Below are 26,893 nucleotides of genomic sequence, written 5' to 3' on the forward strand. Positions count from 1 at the left end.
TTGATGTCCTAATGTTATCACTTATCACAAAATAGTATCCATCTGACTCATACTTAGAATGGATGAATGCAAAAAACAAGGTCAAGTGCACGAATGTTGATACGTGTTGCTCAAAACATTGATAAGTTCCCCGCACATACCAATCCAATATTAATATCAACAGTGATAGAATGCCAAAGAGCCGGATTGAAGACAACCGCATATTCCTATGCATCTAAGTTGTTACGACAAGAGCATAGGTATCATCACTATGGATTACCTTCAAAATTTTCATATTTTTTTTATTTTTTCTTTTTTTCTTTTTAATGTAAAGTAAAACAAAGAAAAAATATAATCTCCATGTGCATGCAATGTGAGTTTTGTTTTACTTAAATATTTTTAAGAAAATAATTGGATGAGTTTTTTTTTTTTTTTTTTTTTTTTTTTTGTAGCATAGACAAATGGCCTTCACACAAAGTTATCAAATTCAATATTTCAAACTCTTGACTATATTTATATATAGATAGATAATATAAGGTCTAAATGGAAATTTACTAGTGAACTATTTCATTTAGTATCTAAGCTAAAATTGGGAGTAAGTTTTTCTAGGGAACCAATCTCCCATGAGCATAAAAGAATTTTGGCAAATATTGTCCGCAAGTGTGAAGATGTAGATGAAAATGAGCCCCTTTCTCCATGCCCATATTGCCAATTTGAAATACCAGAAACACAACTTGATTGTGTGGCATGTGGAACTACCATTCCGGTATATATTTATAGTTTGTACAACAAACTCTACATCTAAACTTTTAACTTTCATACATGAATAATTCAATGTTTTGGACCATTTAAATGACAGATACTTGTGGGTCATTATATTGGCATGAGTAACTATTTGTAGGTTTTAACAGCTATTTTGGTTCCATTAATAACATTTTAATGGATGGTTTTTAATTACTTTACTATCATTTATTAGTATTATTATCTTTATTTTCAATCTTGAATTTCATTATTCAAAAATATAATGTATAACTGTTAATGAAACAAATTATAAAAATAAGTAATATAATACTCGTAAGTTAGCATTAAAATAAGATTATGTTTAGTAAAATTAAATGTGATCAAAGAGTTTTGAGGATCAAGTTGTTTTGGTTTAATAACAGTTCTGTATAGCCACGGGAAGACATATGATGCAAGGAAATTGGACTCAATGCCCATCCTGCAAATTTCCAGCTTTGATGAATGAATTTCTCAAGGTACTTTCTCTACAAAAGAACTCAATCGAATGTGCATAATTCTCATTTAGTATCAAACATAAATCTTTACACAACTTAAAAGAGATATAAAAAAATCAGTTTCCTAGAATAAAATGGATTGGCATATTAAAAATATTATAAGTGAAAGTTACTATTCATGCATTGATGAATGTTACATTGCAATATTGCACGCTAGCAAAACAATTCCATGACATTTTAATACAAAATCGGCTTTGAAAATGAAAACTATGAAATGAAATATTGTAGGTGATTGAGGTTGAGAAAGTATGTCCCATGTGCTTGGCAATGGTGAATGTTGATGAAGTGCACCAGATTCTGGAGCCACTGCTTGATGCACCACCACTAAAACTTCTTTCATAATATGAAGCTCAGTCACCTTAAAAATATAAATCCACAGCAAGTTTTGGGTGTATCACATCCATAAAAATAAGTTGTTTAATGATTTGTTGGAGTTTTTATGGATTCTGTCCATAATTCAAACAAATCATGACACTATTTTCATTATTTCCAAATTTTCAAATTAGTGCGTAAATATGTATATTTAATTTTTTTGACAAATGTGAAGATGATGTGAAGATGAAGTACTTGTGCTAAAAGTCTGATCCTGCATATTCTTGACAGTTCACCAGATTGGCATTTATATGCTTTTAGTTTTATACAAGTATGCTATTCTTTGATACTTGTTTTAATTTAGATTCTTGCAATCTGCATTTCTAGTGTTAAAAAAACCAAGAAATTTACGATTCAACGTATTTTCGTAATACAGCATTCAGGATATTTAAATTTGAGGATTAAAAAATATGATAAGACAAATTTTACTTTTTTAAGAAACGGGATTATTTTAAGTTGAAAGTACATTTTCTAAACGAATTTTGCTTTCATAGACGTTTAAAGGTTACAATGAACTTCACAAAATGTTCTAACTAGTGTAACTCGCTTTCATAAACTTCATTTCAAGGAACACATCGGTACTAATTTCATCACATAAGAACCTCATTAACCCGTCTAAGACATTATATTTTTTTATTAAAACTATGTAGTTATCACTCATTATCTACCAACAGTAGTTCGGGTAATCTGAAAATCATACTTGTGAGTACGAATCCTGAAGAAAATTTGTAAGAAGTATACAGAAGTAATATACTATGCATAAAAATTGCAAAAAACTGGGATAATTTGTCTGTGATAATAATATTTTACTACTCATTCTTACTAAAAAAATTATACGAGTTGAGAAAAAGGTCACCCTTCATTGAGCAGTAGAATACATGGATAGATTGGGAGAACCTACCACTAACTCCTTAACGGACTTGCCAAGGCTCATAAAAGCCCATGATTTCTACACTCAGTCAGGTGAACTACAATATCACCTGAACATAAGAAAGATCATTTCACTGTCTCAAATCGGAGGGTTGTGAGCTGTGCATGGACAAAACACGCCTCCTTTCAAATCTATCAGTCAAAATGATAACGTTACAGTACACAGCAGAATGCAGGCAATGATAATAGAACCAAAATATTGAGCATGCTCAACTGGCTAATATTGCGAGCTACCATCGAGAACACCAGCGTCGGGAGTACTACCAACATCACGACCCCTTCTTATCAAATGCGAACACCACAAGGCAGCAACCGAGAGGCACAAGGGCATATTATTAAAGGAAGGCCAAACTGCACTCCACGAACAGCTGCTAGCTCTTGAATTAATCTCTTGCGATGCTTCCTGATGGAGAAGCCGTGTCAGACCCTCTTTCTGGATACTCTTCGCAAAGAGACTTGTAAATGGCACTTGGACTTCGTGCCCACGACTTTGCAGAATTTTCAGCTTCAGGCAAAGGTTTCTTTGGAGGAGTAGCGTGAACAATAATCGGTAGATTCCATTCACCCTTTCGGCGTTGGCTTACATCTATCAACATTGGGTGTTCAACTTTACTCCAATCCACGTTCAATGGGGTGGCCACAAACTCAAAACGGAGGATCCAATCCAGGGACATCAAGGGGGTAGCCATGGAGGCAGGTCCGTCGAGGGGTATTGAGAATAGAAACTGTGTACTGATGACGTCATTCACAATTTCATAGTACTCAGAGTGAACCTTCCAAATCACGGTACAGATTAGAGAGGTGATATTTTCACAAGCAAATCACAAATTTCCTGCTAAATTCATTCAAAATTGAGTTCATAAAAAGCCTCTCAATTTACGTGTATGCATTATTGCTTGTGTGTCAAGCAGAGAGTGATGGACATACAAATGGGATTTGAATACCTTTGTTATTGTCGAAGAATTTTTGCGAGAAGGATGTACTACAGCTGGATTCAATACTTCCCTGGTTTCTAAAACAGCTGTCACCTGTATTAGCAATGCATAACACAACATAAGCAGGAAATCATTAAATGCTCATAATTGATACGAGAGCATAAAATATCAGTGATTAAAGAACAATGGAGGTGAATAGCATCAGCAGCATGTTGTATTACCTCCAAGCATCTCCTCTTGTCGTTATGAAAAAACTGTAAAGTTCCAGTTACCTAACAATTTCAAATGATGAAAACGTAAGAACTTCACAATTGTGCACAAGAACACTAGGATAGAAGGCTGATTGTATCATTCCAACCCTGCATACAAACCCTGATAACTACACCCTGATAACTACACGCTGATGACAGCAGCTCATGCCTAGATGAGGATATGCTCTCCAACTTCAGGAAAAATCCTCCTGAGGAAACTGCTGGACGAGGCAGTTAAAAACGACATAAGACACCTTCACAAATAGCTCACATGTAATGTATTCAAAAACTACAAGAGCTTTAGATACGACCAAAGTTAAATTATAAATAGGAAAACAGAGCAGTGTCATGATTAAGCACGCACCATGTCACCAAAATAATATGTGGATGTTGGGTTCTTGGGTGAAAACTTGACTAGCACTTCGCCATCCATCCGGATATTGTAAGACTTCCCTCGGTTATAGACAGCTGTCCAAGGAAAAGAAAGAAGTATCAATTTAGGGCCGGTCCATCATACATTGATCCTCATAAGTACAAGGCCGCATGTTCTTAATTCCAATTCAAATCCAGGTCCAACATGTTTCAGAACGCAAGAATATTTCAAAGTGGGCACTCCTAGTAATGCTACGGGCATACCAGGCGATGAATTAGGAGAATCTGGGATAACTTCCTCCTCCACCCTATTGCTGTGTCTAGAGGCAACTCCGTTCAAATGATGAGCATTCATACTTGCTATGAATGCTTCATTACTCAAGCAGTCGAGACTACACGCTCTTTTAAGCGCTGACCCAGAATCAAAGGCGCCATTTTGCTTTGATACTGCATGTGAAAGATATAGTCCTCATCAAAAGACGGTTCAGAGATAAAATCATGCTACTGTGGTCAATAGACCCATGTCATCGAACGGTAGATATCAACAGATGAGGTAATAGAGAGCTCACTTGAAGGGGTAGCAGAAAAATCGGTCACTGATGCAGATGTGGAAAGTGAGTCTCTACTACTTAAAGATTGAGCAGAAAATGACGGGTCCAGATGTAATGGGGTAGCCCGAGAGGAAATCGAATACGAACGGTCAAACCGATCCAAGGAAATGGACTTTGTAGGGCTTGTGAATGCAGAACCACCATCAGACTTTGGAGTGCTGGTTCTGTCTTCACCATTCCTTAAACTGGCATCAGCGGCCCAAGCCTGCACATAACTTTCTTTATTTAGCACTGAAGTGGAAACCACAACCAACAATAAGAAATCAATCTGTTAGCAAGCAGAATGTAACAAGACCTGAAGAGTGACCATGTTAAAATTAGAACACGTCTACTTATGCAGGGTTCCCAGAAATGAAGGATACGGTCAAATGTAAAAACCGATCATCCTACAACTTATCAATGGAGTTTCTCAAACGATTCAAAGGAGTGGTCAAGTGCAGGTCAGAAATTTACCCAAACGCTTTCGCTATTATCCTCTTTCCATTGAATCTCTAACACTAAGGTATACGGGGGCACTATTCCTGTAAGAAATACATCATGTTTGTCAGGGAAAGACATACTTTCCTGGACAACTCACTAACCCAACAGACAGAGTGCTCATTCATTATTACATACTCTGTCATCCTGGCTAAAAACAGTTACAACACAGGAATTTATGTGACAATTGTACAAAGTACAAAGGTAGAGTTAAAGCTGTCCTAAGTAGCGATGCTATATCCAAGATGCATTTTCAGGATTTCAAACTGAAGATCAATTCCTCTCAAAAGGATGTATATCATGAAAACAATAATAATCAAAATAGATTGTAATAGAGATAAACACCAGAGTGGCCATAGTGAGACACGTCTGACGTCAGCCCATTGGTGTGAGGTAGCGTCCAAATCGGCAGAGCAGTACGCACTTCCTGTAACACAAAACATACATCTTCATGAAATAGGTAATAAACTTGACCACAAAGTCATTCAAATCAGAACACGTTACGTGATCACCATGTTCATAAAACATTGGACGCAGGGACTTGAAGCCTTGCACAACTTAAGTGCAAATGATGGATCAAGCTCACTATAAGAACTAGATCATTTCTTGGATAGCACAAGACGATGCTTCATCCACCTGAATATATCGTTTACCGTGACGCATCAAGGACCTCTCAGCAACAGTAAAAAGAAGACAAAAGCAATTCTCCAAAAGGTGTAACATGCTTGAAAAGACTATTCGGAATGCAATCTATTATTAGAGAGGAAAGATATATATAGACATAAATATATATCCTTGTAATAAAAAAGGATGTAGCATACATTACCGAAATTCGTCATTATATACAATACCAACCTAGAAAACCCTTGGGTCTCGCAATTGTCGTTCTACACTGCCCGAAGTTTAAGTTTCATAAACGAGCTTGAGTTATTAAAAACCCAAGTTGTTAAAGATTCGCAACTACATACATCTTTAACCAGATGGTGTCTTATGAGGTGTAATACAACCTATCGCGTGATGAAACATGGGCATAAATTACCTCTACCAAATGTGTGTACCACTAGCAAGTACCTCTTGAGTCTCTAGGACTCAAAACTCTGAAATTTTACACATATTACGTCTATTGCCAATCATAGATTTTGGTTCTCATGATATTAAAAGAATTTAACGTGGATTAGAACCAATAATAAGAGGACAGCAAGATTTACCAGACGCTCCGAGTTCGCAGGTGGTGAAGGACCATGTCCATTTTCCGAAGCACAACGTGACCAGCGAAGCGCGGTAGAAATGTAATATAGATACCTTACTGCAGTGCCTCGAAATGTGGGTGGCAATAACTCAGGTAGGCTCGTGCGCACCATATCTGTCGTGAAAGAACGCCGAATTCCAACCACTTTAAAACGCAATTACATTATACTTACGAATAAAGAATTGGTAACCTTCAGTGGCAACAGGTTCCGTACTGCTCAATTTGTGCACCTTGAGAACCATCTCTTTGACATCAAAACACCGCATTCACTGGATAACATTTACTCCTTTTCAACTATTCAAACTTCCCAAATGCAAGTGTGATTAATATGCAGTGGCTGGGGATCATAAGTTCTTTCATCCACATACCACCTGGACTGCCTGTAAACTGCCTCTCTTGCCATCCAAGGCGAGAAGTTAATACCCAATTGGGTAGTCCATGCTTTGAAATGGACTATTCAACAGAACGACACTCACAAGAATTGCTTGAGCCTTGAAAGATAAGGGCGTTTGAAACAATAACAGCTGATGAAGACTTCAACATTGTCCGTTCTCCTGCACAACAGGAAAAGCAACACACGATCAATACAACATTGGAGGTCGTGGTCTCCATCGATCTTGCTTGAAAAACTACCACTGAAAAAACTTCCGTGCTAAACCCACTCAAGATGGCAATTCTTCAATTTAACCTCATCCCAAGGACGACATCCATCCAAAGGACTTAATCAACCAAAGAGTAACCACAACACTCCTATCAGGATTAATTCCATTGATTTATCAACATGAAAAGAGCGCGCAGCCGAAGTAGGTGCAGTCGCATTCACATGACACCCTCGATAAACGCTCTAATATGCAAATCATTGTCAAATATTTTAGATGGAATAATGGAAAGAAGTGCGATTTGAAAATGTGACATCTGTAACGCCGAATTCTAACATGCAAGACTCCTCCGAAAAAAAAAAAAAAAAAAATGTCATCCACGCACAGCCAGTGATGAAACTCAAATTTGAGATATTATAGAGGAATGACCTCTTCGTTGCTTTGACCCAGGGGGCGGTTTTGGAGTAACAAGCCATTGTGGGTCGACTTTCTCTATGCCTCTGACATCCACAGATAAACTCTCTATCAAAACAGCATCGGCCGTGAGATCCCGCACCGTTCCGAGTCTGCCTTCAGGAGACTCGTTGATTATTTTGATAGTAGCAACTACCATATCACCCGGTCTGTAAACATTTTTCTCTAAAGTGACTTTCAGCGATGGTGGAGAAAGGCAAGCTGTCCTCGGAGACCTTGGTGCTCCTGCGGCATCTAATTCTTGACCATCTGTAAGAGCCTTCCCTCTTCGCCCAAGAAAGGGGAACGACTCCAAGAACGACATTGAGCTACACCTTTGTTCTCACTGACATCACGAAATCTAATTCCAATCGCCCCGTGCACTGCAAGACATCAGCATTCTCACTCCAAAACACAATCATCCGCTACCCCAAACCGCTCACCAATCCATTCTGCTCCACCTTGTGTTATCACACTCTCACACTTGTGATCGGAGAGCGGGTTAAAAATGCAGCAACATCGCTCCACATTACGTTTCTAAATGTAAACAAACTGTTCCCACTCCTATTTACGCCCACTACCATCTCCACAAAACCCTAAAAGAGCCAAAAGCTCGATCCAGTCGCACTCTGTACACAACTAAACCAGCAGCTCATCTACAAAACCTGCTCCCAAACTCCACACTTCGAGCATCCAACACCCCCAGCAACCTCTCCAAACTCCCAAAATTCCAATCTAACGATCCCCCCAAAAACCTCAACCACCTCAATCTAAACTCCGAGGAAAGCTCCCGCACTCTGCTTTAATCTACACACAGAGCTAATCCGGGCTAGATCACCTCATCACAAGTGTAACTACACGGCCCATCTCCCATAGATCTGAAACAAAACCAAAAACACACCCTGCAACCCTAATTTCCAAGCAATAATGAATTTCTATTCTAGTCGGAAACCCACAACCCCTGCGAACATCAACAGACACACAAGGTGACGAAGAATTCCTCAATAGCAGGCAAAGTTAGACAATGGCGATGGCCGTGTGAAGCAAAAATCGATAACTGGGGGGGGGGGGAGAATCAATCGATCATTCGGCAACAGGAAATCAATCGTTCATTCGATCCTTCAAAGCTCAATTGCCAGGAGCAGCTCTTCACGATAGACGGCACGAGACACGGGGCCGGACCCCCTCATCGCCAGCTCCTTCGCAGAACTAGCGTGCTCCCCTTGGGAACCATATTGAACGTTCTTGCGCACCTCTGGGAGCGGAGTCAGTGACGGGGGGGGCTCAGAGATGAACAAATGAATGAAATTAATGGATGTATATATGTATGTGTGGATGGATGTGTTAGGTGGGTGATGATCGTTGAACGTCGCTGGGGTAGTTTTTTCGTAAAATAAATTACGAATGTTGTCATTATTTCCAAGTCATTATAATGACACAAATACTAAATTAGCATCATTTATCCAGAATTGCACATGTACATGTATGCATATAGATATAGATGTATGCATAATTGTACACCTGTGTGTGAATTTTAACCACATTGACAAAATACTCATTTTTAAACATTTTTTATTTGCATGTGTTGGACTGCAGTAAATAAAAATTCATAGGAGGGGATAGCACAGATAAATTTGATGAAATATATATATATATATATATATATATACACATACATACACTCACTAGTGGAAACCCATGCCATTGGCCATGAAAAAGATTTAATTGAAAGGAGTGAAAGTTTAATTTGTGGTTGCTAAGTCAAAAATTAATCAAGAGAAATATATATATATATATATATATAACAATAGAATCATTAGTATTTCTTTATTATAATTAGAAAATATGTTTTTTTATTTATAACAAAAATAAAATAACTAAACTAAAATTATTTTTGGATAAATTACATTTATAGTGGTATTTTTATCTTTATTATTTTTAGGATATAGGATCTTAACCATACTTGGAGAAGTACATTGTGAAAGGACAATATACAATTATCCACGTGCAAATACTGGGATTCTACGATCTATTCTTATATTCTTCAATAATTGTCCTTAAAATTTATTAATAGTCATTGCAAATCCTATCTTTATTGAAAACTGCATTCATTACAACTTGAATGGAATCTCTTCATATGATAGACATAATGTAATGCTTAGAAGAAAAGCCAATTGTTTCTTATAGTCTCCAGATAAAATTCTTGTTTCTATAACTTAGTCAATGAGTTGCATAATGATTAGGCATAATTCATTGCAAAGCCTTTGATGTAGAATAATGTTTCACTATAACATTTTAGGACATCCAACCTTTAGCTCCAAGCAAAATGGGTGCCATTTAGATGGACTTAAACTATTTAAATACTTGATTAAATAATAATATTAATTATTTGTATCATCTTCTATAATTAATATATTTATATTAAAATAAATATATAAATTTTTTCCATTGCATGCTTGCTCAAATCATCAACATCACAATTTCTTGTAGATAAAATGGACTTTTTAGTAAAATATTCATCTCCAAGTGTTCCATCTTCATTCAATTGTGCATAGATAGCTTGAATCAAATCATTTGATATTGGATCTACTTTCATACGTTCAGGAATAATTATCATACCTTTCAATGGATCTACAATTATTGATTTATTTTTAATTTTTAAATAGAAACCATTGTCAGATATATTATACAACACATTGTATTATAAAAAAGAATTCAAAAGAAATAATCTTGTATAATACATATCTTTAAAAACTCTTCAACAAATAATTGAATCTCATGAAGTACACCTTGTAGATGCATATTTTTGATCAACTTCTACACTTGAATGCTAGACCAAATCTTTGATTGTTGCAAAGAAGCATCAACAATCTCTTCTCTTGAGTCATTAACAACAATATGAAGAATTTTGCAAAAATCTCTACCAAAGACTATAGTAATTTTTCTAAATAACTTGTTGGTGTTATTTATGGCTTGGAGAATTCTATCAATTGTCTTAGCACAATAGTGGTGTTGCATTGGTATTTTATCTCAAATAATAAGAACTATCTTTCTTAGCACATTTATGTATGATACATACTTTGAAATATTATAAAACAAATCTTCACAAAGATTGAGTAGAATTTTAAACATAAAGTGTGTAGTCCATTCACTGCTCAAAAGTTTTTTTTTGCCACTTTTTATAGGCTAAGACTTCTTTTGTATCATTATTTGAATAAAAAATTATTTGATGCATTCTATGAAGATGCAATGCCAATTAAACCATATTTGGAACTTCTTCATACATTTTTATTCCAAACAAATGCCATGTTGCATTTAGAGCTCTAATATATTGTGCATCAATGTATTGCTTGACTTCATCATCTTCATTTCCGATTTGCATTGTTGTACAATCATATTCCTTATAGATATATTTATCAATATATTTCATAGCACGAATTGAAGCACAAACTTCAATGTTGATATGGCAATTATACTTTCTACTAAGAGTAGGATTGTATAGAACAACATCTTTATTATCTATAACATTATTGCAAACATTGAAAGTTCTTCTATTATTTTTTCTATGATATTGGAAATAGCCATTAGTATCCATTGATGTTACTTCTTGATATATCTTTTGACATATTCCATCCTTCATACACAGAGCTTGTATATTTTGAGGTCCACATAGACCATGAACCATGTAGGTGCTAATTGTCTCAAATAAGAATGGATCTTCTTCTTTAATAGAAAATTCTACACAAATAATTCTATCAATATTGGCTAAATCTCTTATTTTGCTGTTTTGTTCAAAAAATAGTAAAAAGTGCATGTGTATAAGACCTTGCTTTTGAAACTCAATAGTATGCACTCTTGTAAGTGCATATCTTAAAATATGATGTTTATGAATATCTTCATTCAATATATGACCCTTCAGTTCAAATACTCTTGCTATTAAATTAGAACAATCCTTGGATCTTTGTCATGGAAGAAGTGTACTTGAGATCCCTAGCCATCATGGATTGGCAATCATTGTACCAAATATATTTGGATGTTGAAAGTATAAAATAATAGCCATAGAATCTTGAAAAATCTCAAATAGGTTTCTTGTAATTTCAATATGAAAGGACAAAAGAATTATCCTCTATCCTAAATTTTGGATATCAACTTTTGGTTTTGCATATCTATAAAAATATCTACTAGTCCTTAATATACATTTACATATGACTTGTTTTAATTTATGTCGATGTATCTCAATTGATTCTATTTTGTTATTACCTAAGCATCCATAATAAATTATTGTAGTAACTTTCTACCTCATAAGATAATTGAATACTTATTATACTACAAAACAATTGATATGAATAAAATTCTATTTGAATAATATGTGCATTTTGCATATTCTTACTTCCATCTTCATTGGCATTCATATTTCTCTATTTCATTTGGTCATGAATTTGTTGCAATGTACCTCCTCTCTATTGAACAACTATATCTTGCATTCCTTCTATCTTTGTTCCATTGTCTAGCACAACAACTACATTTTCATTGGAAATTAGAAGATTATAACATCTTTTGTTGGTATTATTACTAAAATAAAGTTGTACATATATATCATCATCATTCTTTTTTTTTTGATGTAGACAATATTTGATGAACTTGACAACAAAGTAGAAAAAATATGTGATGTTCTCTCAAACATTCTTGAAGCTCCTATATTGTTTGAATGAACAAATTGTTGTTATGTACCATCCTTGCTTCATGTGCAGTATTAGGGTAATAAATGTAAAGTTCCATATAACTTGCCTCTATACCTTCTTTTGACAAAAGAATATCCATTTGATGTTGAAACTCTTTAAGTATGCAAGAAATATGTTGGAACAAGTAAACAAACACATCTTATGCTCTGCTATGAGTGTGAGCTTCTCCTTACCTCAATCAAATGGCAACAATATCCACAAAAAGTTTGATCTAGTTTTTAAAAATTTCTGAAAAGTAATAAATAAATAAATAAATAAAAATTTAAAAATTTAAAAAATATGCTCGGACACGTCAAAGAACAAATCTTATGCGCTGCTATGAGTGTGAGCTTCTCCCAGCCTCAATCAAATCGCAACGATATCCACAAAAAGTTTGAAGAAGTCTACATCGCCAAATATTCGGAATTTGGTACAAGTTCACAAAAAAGTTTACATTGAAGGCAAATCTCAAGTACCTGCGAGACTTTCTTGTCTACTTAGGCAGGTAATGGAAATAGCCGCTTCTTCCCGGCCGGTAAACCGAGAACTTCTTGTGAGAGTAAAATCCACATCTGAGTATGTTCACAAAAACAAATGGTCGGTAGCATGTTTTCAACCGAACACCACTCTTCTAGGGACAGCTTGCTAGTGTCGGGGAGGTGGCTAGTCATACTCCAGGACGGTGTGAGAAAAATGCGATTAGCACAATGCAAATGAGCACAATGAGCTTGGCACAATGCGATGAGCAATTTAGACCTTTGTTATAACGATTGCAAACGGAACATAGAATGTATGCAACATCTCGAAACAACACGTTAACATCCAGAAACAGCGTGTTAACATCCCGAAACGTAGCAGTCAATATCTCAGTCAATCTGCGTTTTGATTTAGTTTTGGTTCAGTTTTCCTGATGAAAACAATGATGCATGCGGCCAATGGGAGAAGGTTTTTATCTCTTGTTTATCTTTTGGATTTGTCTCCGATGACCTTCCTTATATAATAAATATGAGCCTAATACTGGAAAGGAATTCAATAGTTTGTTTGAAGTTAAGAATGAAGTGTTGAAAATAACTGGTCAAACGAGAATGATTTTCAACTTGCGAATGGAATGATCTACTACATCACTGCCAAATTTAGATGCTAAAAGTTCACCATAAACATTTCAGTAAACCATAAAAGTTAGACAAACCAAAACCACAAGAAGAAAAGAATAGAAAGGAAAAGCGCGCGGCGGCGAGACCGTGACGCTGCGGGAGCGTGGTTAGCGGCCATGTACCCTACGCGCAATGGACATTAGAGAGCGGCCATGGCGGCACACCACGCTGTGCGCCATCGCCAAGCACTTGTACCCGCTCGCACTGCCCCACACAGCATCACACCTGAAACAACATGCCCCCCCCCTCTCGGATGTGTCAGCCACGCCCCTGATCGCCTTCTTTGCAATGAATGCATTGTGTGTGGAATTGGAGAAGGCATGCGAGAGTTATATCACCTGCTGCTTGGTTGTGAGAGCACGAGGAGGAAATCACGGCCCAGTATGATCTGCAGATGGCAGTGGAAGAGGTTGGTGTGGAGCGAGTGCATCAATCGCGTCGTCGATACAGCTTGCTGCCATTACATGATACGATTCTGAGCGATGTGATGGAGTTTCGCAATTTCAGTTGGGTTCATCAGGTATCTTGTGTCATGTTCTGAGCTCATTGTGGCTTAGAGATGTGTGTGTACCTGCAGGTTTGAGTATGAAGTGGTCGATTCTCGTGACTTGAATTCTGTTAGAATGGCCTCGGCTTGCTTGCCTGCACACACATGACGAAGCTCGCAATCCGGTAGCAATGGAGTGATGAATTAGAGTTTAGTAGATTGGAAGAGATGAGAACTTCGGGTGGACCTAAAATGTTCCAGCAGAATTCTGCGGGAAGCCAGGAGTCATCGTTCGCCGCGGACTTCCGTTGGTTTTCCGGCTGTGGGCGACGTTGGAGAATCATTTTGCTAGAATCTTTCGTGTAAGGGTAACTAAATCTTCCTAGGGAAAGGAGCTCCAATTGCGGGTTTTGCTCGTGAAATAGTTTGCAGTATGCTTGCAACTCCTTCACGTTTTTCTGCATGTTTTGCGTCGTTGTCTTAATCTGCATTTGTATTGAAGATGTGCTTGAGTCATCGTTTCCAGAGCCGGTCTGATCCAAATCACACCCAGCAGCGGCATCCTCGGCCTGCAGGAATTCCCATGAACACATGAGGTAAGTGTCAAGGTGGGTTTGGGTTTTGTTGTATCTTCTTCAATTCAGACCTGATGTCCTTACCAAGTTAAGAATGTTTCGGAGTCACGGGGAAAACGCTGCATGCTTGACCCATGAACAAGTATAAAATTGAAAAAGGATTGCCTCACCAGGCTTACCTTCGTCTCAGAGCCAGCCGGAGTGTTCTGAATACTCCACAAGGAGTCCAAGAACTTCCTCCTGGCAGCATTCGACCTCTCCGATCGAAGCTTTTCAGGATCATCATCACTGGCACATGAACTCTGCCTCCACGCTACACCGTCACGACGTTTCTCTGTATGCTTCATGGTCCACCCACCCTTCCCCGTCTCCATCCACTTCAACAATAATTCGTGCGCAGCTGATAATGTGGACTGTTCTGCAGAGTTCGAAGTTTCAAGTTTTTATCAGTATCTGATCATGCTGTATCAAACCTTGCTGCAAAGTTGCTCAAAGTACTTCTTAAATCCTTCAGCAAGTGAGCTTTCTATGTTGGAATGCAGCAACATTAAATCATTCATCCATCCCTCCACATTTACGCACACTCATGCTGAGCATGTACATGCCAGATTTGTAGTAAAACAAACCTGGCTCCTGTCCAGCTTCGCTTGCAGTGACCATCTTCGTTGGCCTCATGTGCAATGCATGGGAGAACCGTTCCAAAGTTTTATTGTGCTCAGCTGCTTTAGATTTCCGAGGCATCTTGGTATTGTCGGGGGTGACGAGAGACCCCTGTCCATCACATTAAATGCCTTTTTAAGATCCTCGATCTAAAGTCGTCGTGGGAAGTAACAGCTGATTCAAAGCAAGGCCGACACTTTCTTCACTAACTCTCCCTTACACTTACTTCAAATGGTGCAGAAAGCACCTTAGCGGTTGCAGCATGCTTAGGTTCGTTCCTAACGAATCGAGCTTCTCCCAGAATTGCATCAATAGATTTCGACATTTCAGAAAGGTTCGACTCGTACACATGATCTGCACATCAAAACAACTCATGCGCCAATTGCACATCCACTCTAAGAATTGAAAATTCGTGACAACATTTGGATTGAAGTCACGTTCAGCTCCAATAATGGCAAGGTAATGCAGCGACCAAGCAGGTGAGTAGCTTACACTCCGAGGGTTCAGGCTGCTCTTGACTGGACTTAATCCTAGAACCGCAACAATCCCAGTTAGGGTTCCAACCAAAGAGTCTCGCACAGATTTAATACACTAGCCAACGATCCCCACAGTCTGAATGCAGCATGGGAATCACAACGAGAAAGGAAGACGAGGCTCCAAGGGAAAGCTGACCACGCATCAACAGTGCGGTTAACAAACTTGATGGAGCTCACGATTTGCGAGAGGCCATACTCTTCCTTGGCGTGAATAGCTTGCACTCGGGCCAACACATCACCCAGCACTGCAATCAGCTGCAACACACACCGAGATTCCGCCATGAAACGTGAGCAACGGATTCTTTCCACAAAGTTTTCAAGTGAGAAACCAAGATCTGTTGACATGGGAGTGTGCCAGGGAAACTTACGTGCAGAGACGAAGGGCCCAACTGGGAGCTGTCCATGACACAAGCGTCGGCAAAACAAAACAAACAAACAAACAAATAAACAACAACAACAACAACAACAACCAGCAAGTTCAGCTGAAGTGGGCCCGTCCAGCAACAGAATGTGAAACTATTTGCATCGGCTTTTGTTTCAAATTCTTGGCGGAGTTTCCCATGCGTGGTTATTTTCTCTTTTTTACCCAGGGACTTGGGTTCACAACGGTAACTTACTAGCTCTGGAGAGGATCTTTGCAATGCCGCAAATCTGGTCATGGGCGGTTACAGTGAAGTAGATAGTTCAAGATCAAAACACATTACCCAGAAGAAGTTTGAAACGACATGCATGAATGAATTAACAAAATAAATACAGTGTACTTTTGCATATCTTTTCCAAAACTAAAGTTTGTTCAATTTCTTTCATGATATTGAGATCGTGTGCGTTTTTTTTAATTTTTAATTTTAATTTTGCAAGAATCAAATTTTTTGGATGCAAGAGTCCAATTTCTTTCGTTACAAAAAAAATTTGCTAACAAATTCAGCTAAATTGTGTGTATATATGGGTTTATGTATGTGTAAATATGAACTTTCTTTCTAAATTTTAAATAATTTTGAAAAAGGTATTAGAAACTTTGAGCAAAAAGAATGCAAAAAAAACTAAAAATATAAGTGCCTGTTAATATATCTACTGATAATGCATCTATTGTTTGTAAATAAATTAATGTTTATTTTTATGCAAGGCAACTAAGTCCATTCTACTCAACATTATCTAAAATATATCTTTATAATTTTTGAATATCCATGCAAACACATTCAACTAAAACTTTATAATATATATATATATATATATAAATCAAAATTTTAAATTTTAATAACTAGAATTATTGTTGCAATACATTATTTTATTTTTATTTTTTTTGTATATGCACGACTTATGCTTGTTTGTTTGTTCTTTTTCCTTTCAATTTTCCCACTTGTGTCATGGGTGATATTAGACAAAAAATTCTTAATTACACCAACACATTTTAAACCTTCTCCAGTATTATTTTGATTAATTCTAGCCATCATCCAATTAATGTCATATAAATGGCACAGATCTGTCTAATTGGGTGATAAACATTGTTTCAGTAATTTAATAATGCTTCTTTGTCTTAATCTCTGTTTTGTACCCGCTTCATATGAGGATTGTGTGGCTGCTCAATGCTCAGCCCTACAAAAGTATCAAACTTGTGCAAGTGCATATGTCCTTTCTGACCCACCAACATGTTGGCCGGGGCAGGACAGTGCATTAATGAATCGAGAAAATATTCCGTTCGATGTGCAATATTGTGAGCAGTGGCTAGCATTTCATTGACAAATGTGGCTGATCAAGATGATAGTTAAGTTTTAGGATTCACGGTTGTGCCCACCTGCTCATTTTGGGACACCTAGATCCTGATGAATACCGAGTCATAAGGCTTTTCGAAGCAGTCATTCTGCAAAACAATTCATCAAGTAGTTCAGTCGTTACCAGATATGGAACTATGATCAAACACCTTGCAGACACTAGTCAGTGTGTCTGTGCTCTTTGCCACACATGTTCGGGACAACTAGCTCATTGCAGTTACAAGATCAACTACTTCTATATGAAACCCCATCAGCCACGTTATAATTGCAACCAAACTTGATATCTCAGCATGTAGAATGCATGAAACATAAATGCAAGCTAAGACCTTAAGCTATGACCTCATCAGTGGAGTGAAGTACAGTTGTTATAGACTCTAGCATGACTTGCACGCATTAGTACGCTGCTCTCGTAACTATTCTGTCAAGTCGGGAAAAGGCAGGGGATGCTTGAAGAGCCAAGTACGACATTCCTCTACACCAGTGGTTGCGATATGCAAAGATCCATGACCATGGCTCTGGACCTATCACCTGGCCCGTTGATGGCGAAACATTCTCTATAGCCTTTTCCATGCTACAGGCAGTTATAGCCTTCGCATAAATTTTTGACATTATGAGTGACCTGCACATCCAAACAGACGAGGTTTCAAGTACAGACAGACATCCCTGTTCCCTCACACTTTGCTCTTCGAGGTTTCAAATATAATGTCTTGTGGGGATGTTTCAAAAACATGTAGGATGGGAAGATGTTGCAAGTTTTTATGCAACAGTACCGCTTTGTTGGTCTGTTCTGTTCCGACAAGTTCCAGTAGGACAAGAAATTGCAAAGAGGATTGAGACTTCCCCAATTGTAACGCTATGTGCTTCCGCAAGCGTTTGATTTGTACGCAAGACCTAGTTCGTGAAGGTCTTCGTCCATCCCGACTGATCAGCTGCAGATGCCACCGTTTGACTGATAAGTTGTAGACATGACTTTGATTACGATTTGGTGAGCACATTAGAGTGATGTCACAGGAGCGCGAACAGGGTAGGTTGTGGGGACCTACTCTTCATCACTTGAGAAAGGCTCGTGGCAATCCATATCAAGAATCAAGGAATATCAATACCAGGATTCTCGAAGTATTTGGTGCATAAAACCTAGAGTCGAAGTCATACGACATTCTGACAAACTGAAGAGCCTACGTTATGGCGGAACCACTTGCAAAGGCCAAAGGTCCGCGCATCAAAGAGCTACAAAATAGCTACAAATCCTCGGTAGAATCAGTATCACGACATAGGAACGAGCTGGAGCTTCCCGGAGGCGCCGAACATTCCCAACCCCTGTCAAGCCAGACAGCTTGGATGAAAGGAGGATCAATTTTAAATTCACCGCTTCACCCCACTACACCAATTTCAAACTCTGTCTTCGTGTCCGATTTCGAAGGATCATCAAGGTCACTATTGCAGTCTCCTGACATTATCACCAACAAAAGACTAAGCTCCATGGCAACTGAAGGTGGATACTTCGATTCCAGCTTCAATGCAGCTTCTCGCAGAATTCCAGAGCCCATCACTCAACCCCCAGAAGAATCGCACAAGATTATCCACGTGAAAAACTCCTCACAAGACCAAGATGACAAGCCTTCTCCAAAATTGTATCTCCAATTCACCGGTCTCACCTACACGGTATGCGAAAGGCAATCCCGATGGCAGCGGTGTAAGGGTGCTCTGTTTCCAAGCCTTAAAGGTAACAAGCCCAAGCCACTGCACTTACTGAATGATATCTCAGGCGACGCCAGAGATGGGGAACTTCTGGCCGTGATGGGACCTAGTGGCTCTGGCAAATCAACGCTAATTGACGCGCTTGCGCACAGAATATATGCTGTGAAGGGGACTATGACATTAAACGGCAAACCGTGTAGCGAGCGTCTCCTCCGCAACATTTCGGCATACGTCATGCAGGTTTGAACTCCTGCTTTGACAGGTTTAGGGCTCAAGAAACGTCCACCCCCACCTAGACATTGGTTAGCGTAATCGGCTGTTAGCTCAGAAGTTCTCTGCACCCATGGATTTTGGAATGTTTAATCCGTTTCAGTTTATGATGAAATCCCGCAGGATGATCTACTATACCCGATGCTCACAGTCAGAGAGACGCTCATGTTCTCCGCATTCTTTAGATTACCATCATCGATATCAAAGGCGGCCAAAGTTGCAAGAGTGAGCAATTTGTTGAATCAGCTCGGTTTGCTGAGAGTTGCAAACACTATCATCGGAGACGAGGGTCGTCGGGGTGTTTCAGGCGGTGAGAGGCGCCGTGTTTCGATTGGCATTGACATAGTCCACGATCCACTCATCCTCTTCTTGGATGAGCCTACGTCGGGGTTGGATTCTACGAGCGCTTACCTGGTGGTGAGTCGATCGATCACTTACCTTCGGCCTCAAGATACTCCTCTTCCTCTCCCACTTACGCTTCTTCGTTCGTCAAATGGTCACATTAATTCGTTCCTAACTCTGATCTATTCCCAGGTGCGCACTCTCCGAAAAATTGCACAGACAGGAAGTTTGGTGGTGCTATCTATACACCAACCGAGCTACCGCATTCTAGGTCTCTTCGACCGCATGATCATCCTTGCCTTCGGCCAAAAAGTATACGGCGGCACCCCCGCGCAACTCCACCTCTTCTTCGAGGAATTCGGCAGCCCTGTTCCGAAATATGAGAACAGCACCGAACATGCACTCGATCTCATACAAGAACTCCACGCATCCCCAGTAAGTCCGATTACCCTCTCTCCATCTACCATTCCCTCCTTTGGTCTCCAAATCTCTCAGCAATCCAAAAACCACTCTTGCACTACCCAGCCACAAAATGCCCTCACCAAAGAAATTTGGCACCATTCAGGAAGGGATCATGCAACTGGTGGAGTATTGCAAGGCGTGGGAAGCGAAGTTCAGGCCCCCGAAGTCCATGGCGGAGGAGTTCCCCGATGCAGGTGCGGCGATGTCGAGCGTCCCGTTATACGAAAACCTTGTGGCTACACAGTCGTCATCGGAGAAGTCGAAGATCGAGAGCCTCGACTTCCTACACAAGACGAACGAAACGAGCGCGTTTGCGAATCCATTCTTCGACGAGATCATAGTTCTGGTGAAGCGATCGTGGAAGAACATCAAGCGGACGCCGGAGCTTTTCTGGATGCGACTGGTGACGGTGATGATAACGGGCTTTGTCCTCGCCACCATTTTCTGGCACCTCGATCACACACCCATGGGCGTCCAGGTACGTCAATGTGAATTTTTAGGTTGTGTTTCTTTACCTCTTCTAAACACATGCCTCCTCAATCAGACGGATATGAAATTGAACATTCAACAGCAGCGGGGCACCAAAGGGAAGACCCACTCACTTTCATAAACTCACATCCAACTCGTAAACGGGTCCGTCATCGCACACAGCAACTGAATCAAGAACGTCATTCTAACCATCAAACTTCAACAAAACGAACTCCTCTTACAACAAGTGGTGGAAGCAGCAGTGGCAGCATGAATTGATTCACGTACATTCAAGTATCAATTCGCGAGGCAAATACATACTCAGTTCCCTATCTTCTGACTGTTCCAGGAGCGATTCGGCTTCTTCGCGTTCGCGATGTCAACAACATTCTACACATGCGCAGACGCACTACCCGTGTTCCTCCAAGAGCGCTACATCTTCATGAGAGAAACAGCGACGAACGCGTACCGCAAATCGTCCTACGTGCTGGCGCACGCCATCATTTACATCCCCTTCCTAGCCATTCTCGCAATCGGGTTCTGCGTGGTGGTGTGGTGGCCGGTGGGGCTGGCGGGCGGGGGCTCAGGCTTCTTCTACTTCTACCTCATAGTGTGGGCCTCCTTCTGGGCAGGCAATTCCTTCGTCACGCTGCTCTCGTCCGTCATGCCCAACGTCATGCTCGGCTACACCATCTGTGTGGCGATCCTGGCCTACTTCTTGCTGCTCAGCGGGTTCTTCATCTCCCGGCTGCGCATCCCCGTGTACTGGCGCTGGTTGCATTACTTGTCCATGATTAAGTACCCATACGAGGCGGTGCTCATCAACGAGTTCGAGCATTCGAAGGAATGCTATGAGTATGGGCGCGAGATGTTGCACGGGACGCCATTGGCGAGCTTGAACAGCAGTGTGGTGGACAATATGCTGGTGTATATGCGCTCATTGCCGGCGTTGCAGCAGTCGGCTTACGCGGACTTGAATCCGGGGTCTTGTATCCTTGCCGGGCGCGACATTCTGGCGGCGAAGGACATTCGGGCGCTGAGCAAGTGGCTGTTTTTGGGCGTCACCGTCGCCTTCGGCGTCTTCTTCCGTTGCCTCTTCTACGTTGTGGTGCGCACCCTCGCTCGCCACTCCCGCCCTTAGACTCCCGCCACCTTCCTTCCTTCCTTCCCGCCCTCGTGTCTATCGTCCACCGTGGATCTGTCTCTTTCTTTCTTATCTTTGAGCCATGTTTCCATTTTGTTGGCCTTGCCGTGATATGCATTCTTTTTTCACGAAAGGAAACAAGGCTAAATTTATATACATGGAGAGAGAGAGATATGCATGTGGTGTGTGATACCTTGTCAATTTTTTTTGATAATACCTCATGTATTAGTTAAGGTTGACATATAGTATTTTGAATAAGACAAATCAATTAACTTCAAATGAAATAAAGCCAATATACAACACCAAAATGCATGACTTTACATTTTGTCTCATACATGGTTTTATTTTTAATAGACCTTGTTCATTTGGAAACATACTTTTGTCTCTTTAAACTTTTAACTATTAGATTAACATTTTTTATACCACTTATTTCTACACATTTAATTACTAATATAATTTCCAATCTTGATGTGAAATTTCTATTGAATTTTATTTCAAAATTATAATATTTTAATTAAATCTATAAAATTAAAAATTAATTTCATTTTTTTAAAGTTTAAAATATCAAACTCTATAACATATAAATACTTATATGGAGGTGAAAAAAATTAGATTTCTTTTAATCTTTTGTTGCAATTCTATAAATTTTTTTCGGATTCATCAAAACATATAGATGAATATTTTTATAATATTGATTTTGAATTTTTTTTACATATATTATATAAAATATCTAAATATTAATAAAAATATAAAATTTAATAATATAATAAATTTATATTTAAAAATATTTTAAATTTAGAAATTTATAATTTAGAATTATAATAAATTCTTATAATAGTATAACATATAATTGTTGCTTTAAAATAATTTTAAAAATTATATAACTAAAATTATTAAAATATTATATATTTATATCTATATTTGAATCTTGAACATGTAATAAATTTGGCCTCAACTTGGTTTTAGAACTTTCTAATATTTTTTTGAATATTTCTTAAATTTTACCATTTTTTGCAAATATTCATAAATCTTTAGAACTTTCTACAATCATTTGGAAGTTTTTGTAATTATCAAAAATCATCCAATATCCTTTATAATCTTTTTAAACTTTTTATAAAATATTCTTTATATAGGCACATGTCTCATAAATTGGATACATGTTATATGGCCTATAAGACATTATCACATAGTTCTTTAGTAAATAGTATATATAAAAGTAAAGGTGAAGCCTTCTTTACTCTTGTCAATGACTTTCTTGTGTTCTATCTTGGTTCAAAACTTCATAGTCCTTTTGCATTTGGCAATAGTCATCATAATTTTAGTTTTTATCTATTTTTAAATTATCTAGTTTTTCTATTTTGGTGATATAAGAGTATATTATTACTTTTAGAATTTTGTTATGGTTCACGTTCTTGATATGTATTCCATAATTTTAAAACCTTTTTTTTGATGCTTTTATGGAATTAAGTTGTCATAGCATAAATAAGGAGGTAAGTCCAAAATTATCTAAGTATGATCAATATAAGTAATAAAATAATCCAAGTGTTTTCTTGTTTGTAGACTTAAATTTAATTTTATGTATAATGTAGTATGATATTTGTCTTATGTTTTCTAATAAAAAAAAATTATCTATAAATATTAAATAATATATATGCTTAATATTTTTAAAATCAAAATTAATTTTTATGTACAAAAATAAGATATAAAAAAATAATAAATATAATTTTTACTATTTTAAATTTGAATCAAAGATAGTTAAGTTTTAATAATTTAATCTTAAAAGTAATTATATAATTGTAATATTAATCTAATAGTTAAATAAAGTTAAAATTATTTTATTATAATTTGAGGTAATTTATGTAATAAAATAAATTTTAGAAAATATTCAAAATAATTTATTATTTGGTATTATCAAAAACTTCTCTTTTTGTCAAACTTCTCATTCTAATCCTTCTTAATAATTCGACTCAATGTCTCTTCAACTTCTCTCTAATATAAAATAGTCTCTTTGTTGCATGTTTCTACATTTATAACTAACTTCTTATATTTAAACTCACTATGTTAAGAATAAGAACTTGAAGAATAAAAATAAACAAGGTACATGTATCTCAAAGAAAGATTGAAAAAAGGAAATAAAAAATATGTATATTCAAGAAAAAAAATTAAAATCACTATTGCCAAAGATAAGAAGAAATTTGAAATTAGACTAAAAGCAAAAAAAGAATTAATAAGTATAAAGACAACTTCATTCTTGCCTTTATATATACTATCTAATTACAAGCTATGTGGCAATATTCTATAAGACCTCTGATACATATCCAAGTTGAAGATTACATGTCTACCATCGAAAATAAGTTTCAAATACATACCCCATGTAGTCATTTTGTACAAGTAGCCAACATGTTTGACACATGGTCAACTTATTGCCTAAGTTTTCAACCCACTAATTATCTATAAAGATGTAAAAAGTCAAATCTATATTTATAAAGCTTTTTTACAAGATATTATCAAATTAACATACTTTTATTCACTTCTACATGACTCTCTTTATTTAGGTAATGAATAATATCAATTGTACCTATGACGTCTTATTCTTCATCTAAATTACTTAATTATATTACTTTATACAAGTCTTATTTTCTATTCCTCTTATTTTTTTATATCCTTAGAAAACCAATACATCACAAAGTATAAAATTGACAATGGCATGAATTTCAAAAAAAAAAAAAAAAAAAAAAAACTCAATATATTCTTGTGTCACTTAAAAAGAATAGATATTCACTCAAATTTAATATAGAATTGAAATAAAAATGGCTATTGTCAAAAATAAGAAGACTAAAAAGTCTTGAAACAAGACTAAGGAATAGAAAGGCATTGACATGAGTAAAGAAGACTTAATTCTTACCTCCATATATACTATCTAACTAAGAGCTACGTTGTCATATTACGTGAAGTCTTACTTGACAATACATTAGGCACCTAGCTGTGGAAGGTAGAATAGAAATTGTAACAAAAAAATCTTAACTCTAATAGAATACTAAATAAATTCTAATTAAACATTAACAATGGCAAGCAAGCTTTAATCAAATTCATAAGAAACCTTTAAGAGATTACAAAAAAAATAATAAAAAAAACTTAAAAGAATTCAAAAAAAAATCCTAAAGAAATATTAGAATAATCAAAAATATATCTTAAATAAATCTCAAAGAAGTCTTACTTTAATCCTAAATGAAGCCTTAATAGACTTCAATCAAACCTTAGGCCAAATCCTAAATCCTAAACAAATCTTAAATCTTAAATTCTAAGCAAATCCTAAATTCTAAATCTTAAGTAAATCCTAAATCAAATCCTAAATCCTAAATAAATCGTAAATCAAATCCTAAATTCTACTCTAATCTTAATCCTAATAAAACCTTAACCGAATTCTAAATCCTAATCCAATCCTAATCTTAAACCAAATCCTAATCAAAATTTAAACAACTCAATCTAATTCTAGCATAATTTAGAACTTTAATATGTATCAATTAAACTTTTGATCTTGCTTAAAATTTATACATCTCTCAACTTCTTAGTTAAAAAATAATACAACAAATTTGAAGATAATTGTACTTACCAAATAGAAAAAAAATCCTAAAACCCGCTTAGATATTGGCCAACCTTCTACTCCAATGTGAATGTTGAACTTTTAGTGCCAATATTTCCTTTTTAAATTGTTCAATTTTTCTCAAATTTCACATATGTATAGCAAATCGAGTCTATTATCCTTACATATAAATTTTACTCTAATCTAATTAGTAGATTATTGAAGAACTTAAAAATCATGACTGCCCCTCAAAGTCCAATTTTGAGACATCAACCTACTCAAAATTTAATAACCTTCAATTTAATTGTTCAATCAAGCTCAAACTTATAGCATACACTTCAAAAATCATACACTTAAATCACTCAAAATGAAAGCCTAAAAAAATTTCATCAAGTCTGCTCTGTAATTCTACTCTTTGATCTATAAAAAAATCCTAGAATTGTTGTAAGTGTCTGATTTTGTGTCTCAAGGTTTGATTTCGACCCAGGTTGATAACTAGTCTTCTTTGAATATCAGATTGAGTTAATTTTTGCTAAAATCAACTCCTAACTTCTTCTTACATATGCTCATATCTTTTATTTTTCTAATCTACCTTGTTTTGCTTTATTATGGCCTTATAAAGTAAATAGAAGCCTACTTTGTAAAAAGTTAGCATTACTTCTTTATTTTTTTTTTTTCTTTTGAACTATTGTCTATTTTCTAAGCTAATTTGCTACAATATTTGAAGTAAGATCTTCTATAATATAATAATTTCTTCACTTTTTTCACCTATTAGTTATATTACATCATGACATCTATCCTTTCTAAACTTTTGCATTCTCTGACATGCGCCAATGATTCTTCAATATGTTGATATAAAATATTCTTTATCTTAATTAAATTCTTAATCTTCAATTTGCTCTTCTTCTCTCATATTAATGTCTTCTAATAGATTTTGTTCTTCATCAAAACTAATATTTTTATTTCTTTATTTAAATAACTTGATTCTCTTACTTGCTATAGGTATATTTAATTTTGTACTATCAAGTTCTTATAACAAATATATACCATTTTTGTATACTTATTTGATAACATAAGACCCAAACTATCTCTTTGCAAATTGTTTTGCTATGCTATGTTGGTTGTCCAAACTACTATTATAAACTAACATCCAACCACTATTTTGAATTAGTTTTAGATGCAATTGATGCTTTTTGTCAAACCTCTCTTTGTTTTTTTTCCTTGCCTCTTTTAATTCCCTTATATCTACCTCAATATCTTTAGGTCTTCTTTCAAGTCGTCAAATTTGTAATGCTAATAATTCTTCTCTTGTTAAACTATCTTCTTGATATAATACATTCTACGTTGGTACAACCTTTTCTATTGGCATCACCAATTTTTATCCATATATGAATTCTATTGGCATATATCTTGTAACTGTACTATGAGTTGTGCAATCCGTCCATAATGCAAATGATAATAACTTAGGTCAATCACTTATTTTGCCTTTGCTTGCTTTAAC

The 26,893-nt window shown here is 36.7% G+C and overlaps 4 protein-coding genes across 13 annotated transcripts in view; 2 read left to right on the plus strand and 2 right to left on the minus strand.

Moving 5' to 3' along the window:
• The window catches only part of LOC112273333 (uncharacterized), a 10,468-nt gene extending 8,680 nt beyond the window's left edge, over window positions 1–1,788 (plus strand). For 6 of the 7 annotated variants that reach the window (XM_090244991.1, XM_073529433.2, XM_073529434.2 and 3 more), the window contains 4 exons: window positions 81–239; window positions 589–745; window positions 1,143–1,235; window positions 1,503–1,788. In XM_090244991.1, coding sequence (XP_090101117.1) covers window positions 81–239; window positions 589–745; window positions 1,143–1,235; window positions 1,503–1,616 — 523 coding nt within the window. In that variant the 3' untranslated portion in view covers window positions 1,617–1,788. Of the gene's footprint in view, window positions 1–80; window positions 240–588; window positions 746–1,142; window positions 1,236–1,502 lie in introns of those variants that run through there. The other variant, XM_073529436.2, reaches the window with a different exon arrangement.
• Window positions 1,789–2,486: 698 nt separating this feature from the next.
• Window positions 2,487–8,685, minus strand: LOC112273334 (uncharacterized). The gene is made up of 11 exons (XM_024501979.3): window positions 7,500–8,685; window positions 6,948–7,025; window positions 6,431–6,585; window positions 5,568–5,649; window positions 5,199–5,266; window positions 4,704–4,950; window positions 4,399–4,581; window positions 4,127–4,230; window positions 3,733–3,783; window positions 3,521–3,604; window positions 2,487–3,349 (listed from the first exon to the last, which is right to left on the minus strand). Exons 1-11 carry the CDS (start codon window positions 7,846–7,848, stop codon window positions 2,960–2,962), a joined length of 1,791 nt encoding a protein of 596 aa, XP_024357747.1. The 5' UTR covers window positions 7,849–8,685; the 3' UTR covers window positions 2,487–2,959.
• Window positions 8,686–12,408: 3,723 nt separating this feature from the next.
• LOC112273155 (uncharacterized) lies at window positions 12,409–16,168 on the minus strand. Of its 4 annotated transcripts, none has more exons than XM_024501627.3 (11): window positions 16,025–16,168; window positions 15,793–15,911; window positions 15,613–15,650; window positions 15,368–15,474; window positions 15,087–15,231; window positions 14,640–14,878; window positions 14,133–14,454; window positions 13,970–14,040; window positions 13,737–13,852; window positions 13,521–13,623; window positions 12,409–12,816 (listed from the first exon to the last, which is right to left on the minus strand). In XM_024501627.3, exons 1-11 carry the CDS (start codon window positions 16,058–16,060, stop codon window positions 12,742–12,744), a joined length of 1,371 nt encoding a protein of 456 aa, XP_024357395.2. In that variant the 5' UTR covers window positions 16,061–16,168; the 3' UTR covers window positions 12,409–12,741. The 4 variants fall into 4 exon arrangements, with proteins under 4 accessions (XP_024357395.2, XP_024357394.2, XP_073385375.1 ...); XM_024501626.3 differs by having other exon boundaries at window positions 15,347–15,474; XM_073529274.2 differs by lacking the exon at window positions 15,613–15,650 and having other exon boundaries at window positions 16,025–16,055.
• Window positions 16,169–18,128: 1,960 nt separating this feature from the next.
• LOC112273104 (ABC transporter G family member 6) lies at window positions 18,129–22,117 on the plus strand. The gene is made up of 5 exons (XM_024501500.3): window positions 18,129–19,363; window positions 19,517–19,810; window positions 19,928–20,170; window positions 20,301–20,675; window positions 21,015–22,117. Exons 1-5 carry the CDS (start codon window positions 18,608–18,610, stop codon window positions 21,804–21,806), a joined length of 2,460 nt encoding a protein of 819 aa, XP_024357268.1. The 5' UTR covers window positions 18,129–18,607; the 3' UTR covers window positions 21,807–22,117.
• Window positions 22,118–26,893: the final 4,776 nt, after the last annotated feature.

This window comes from Physcomitrium patens, chromosome 20, assembly GCF_059467195.1.
Source record: "Physcomitrium patens ecotype Gransden chromosome 20, ASM5946719v1, whole genome shotgun sequence".
NCBI lineage: Eukaryota > Viridiplantae > Streptophyta > Bryopsida > Funariales > Funariaceae > Physcomitrium > Physcomitrium patens.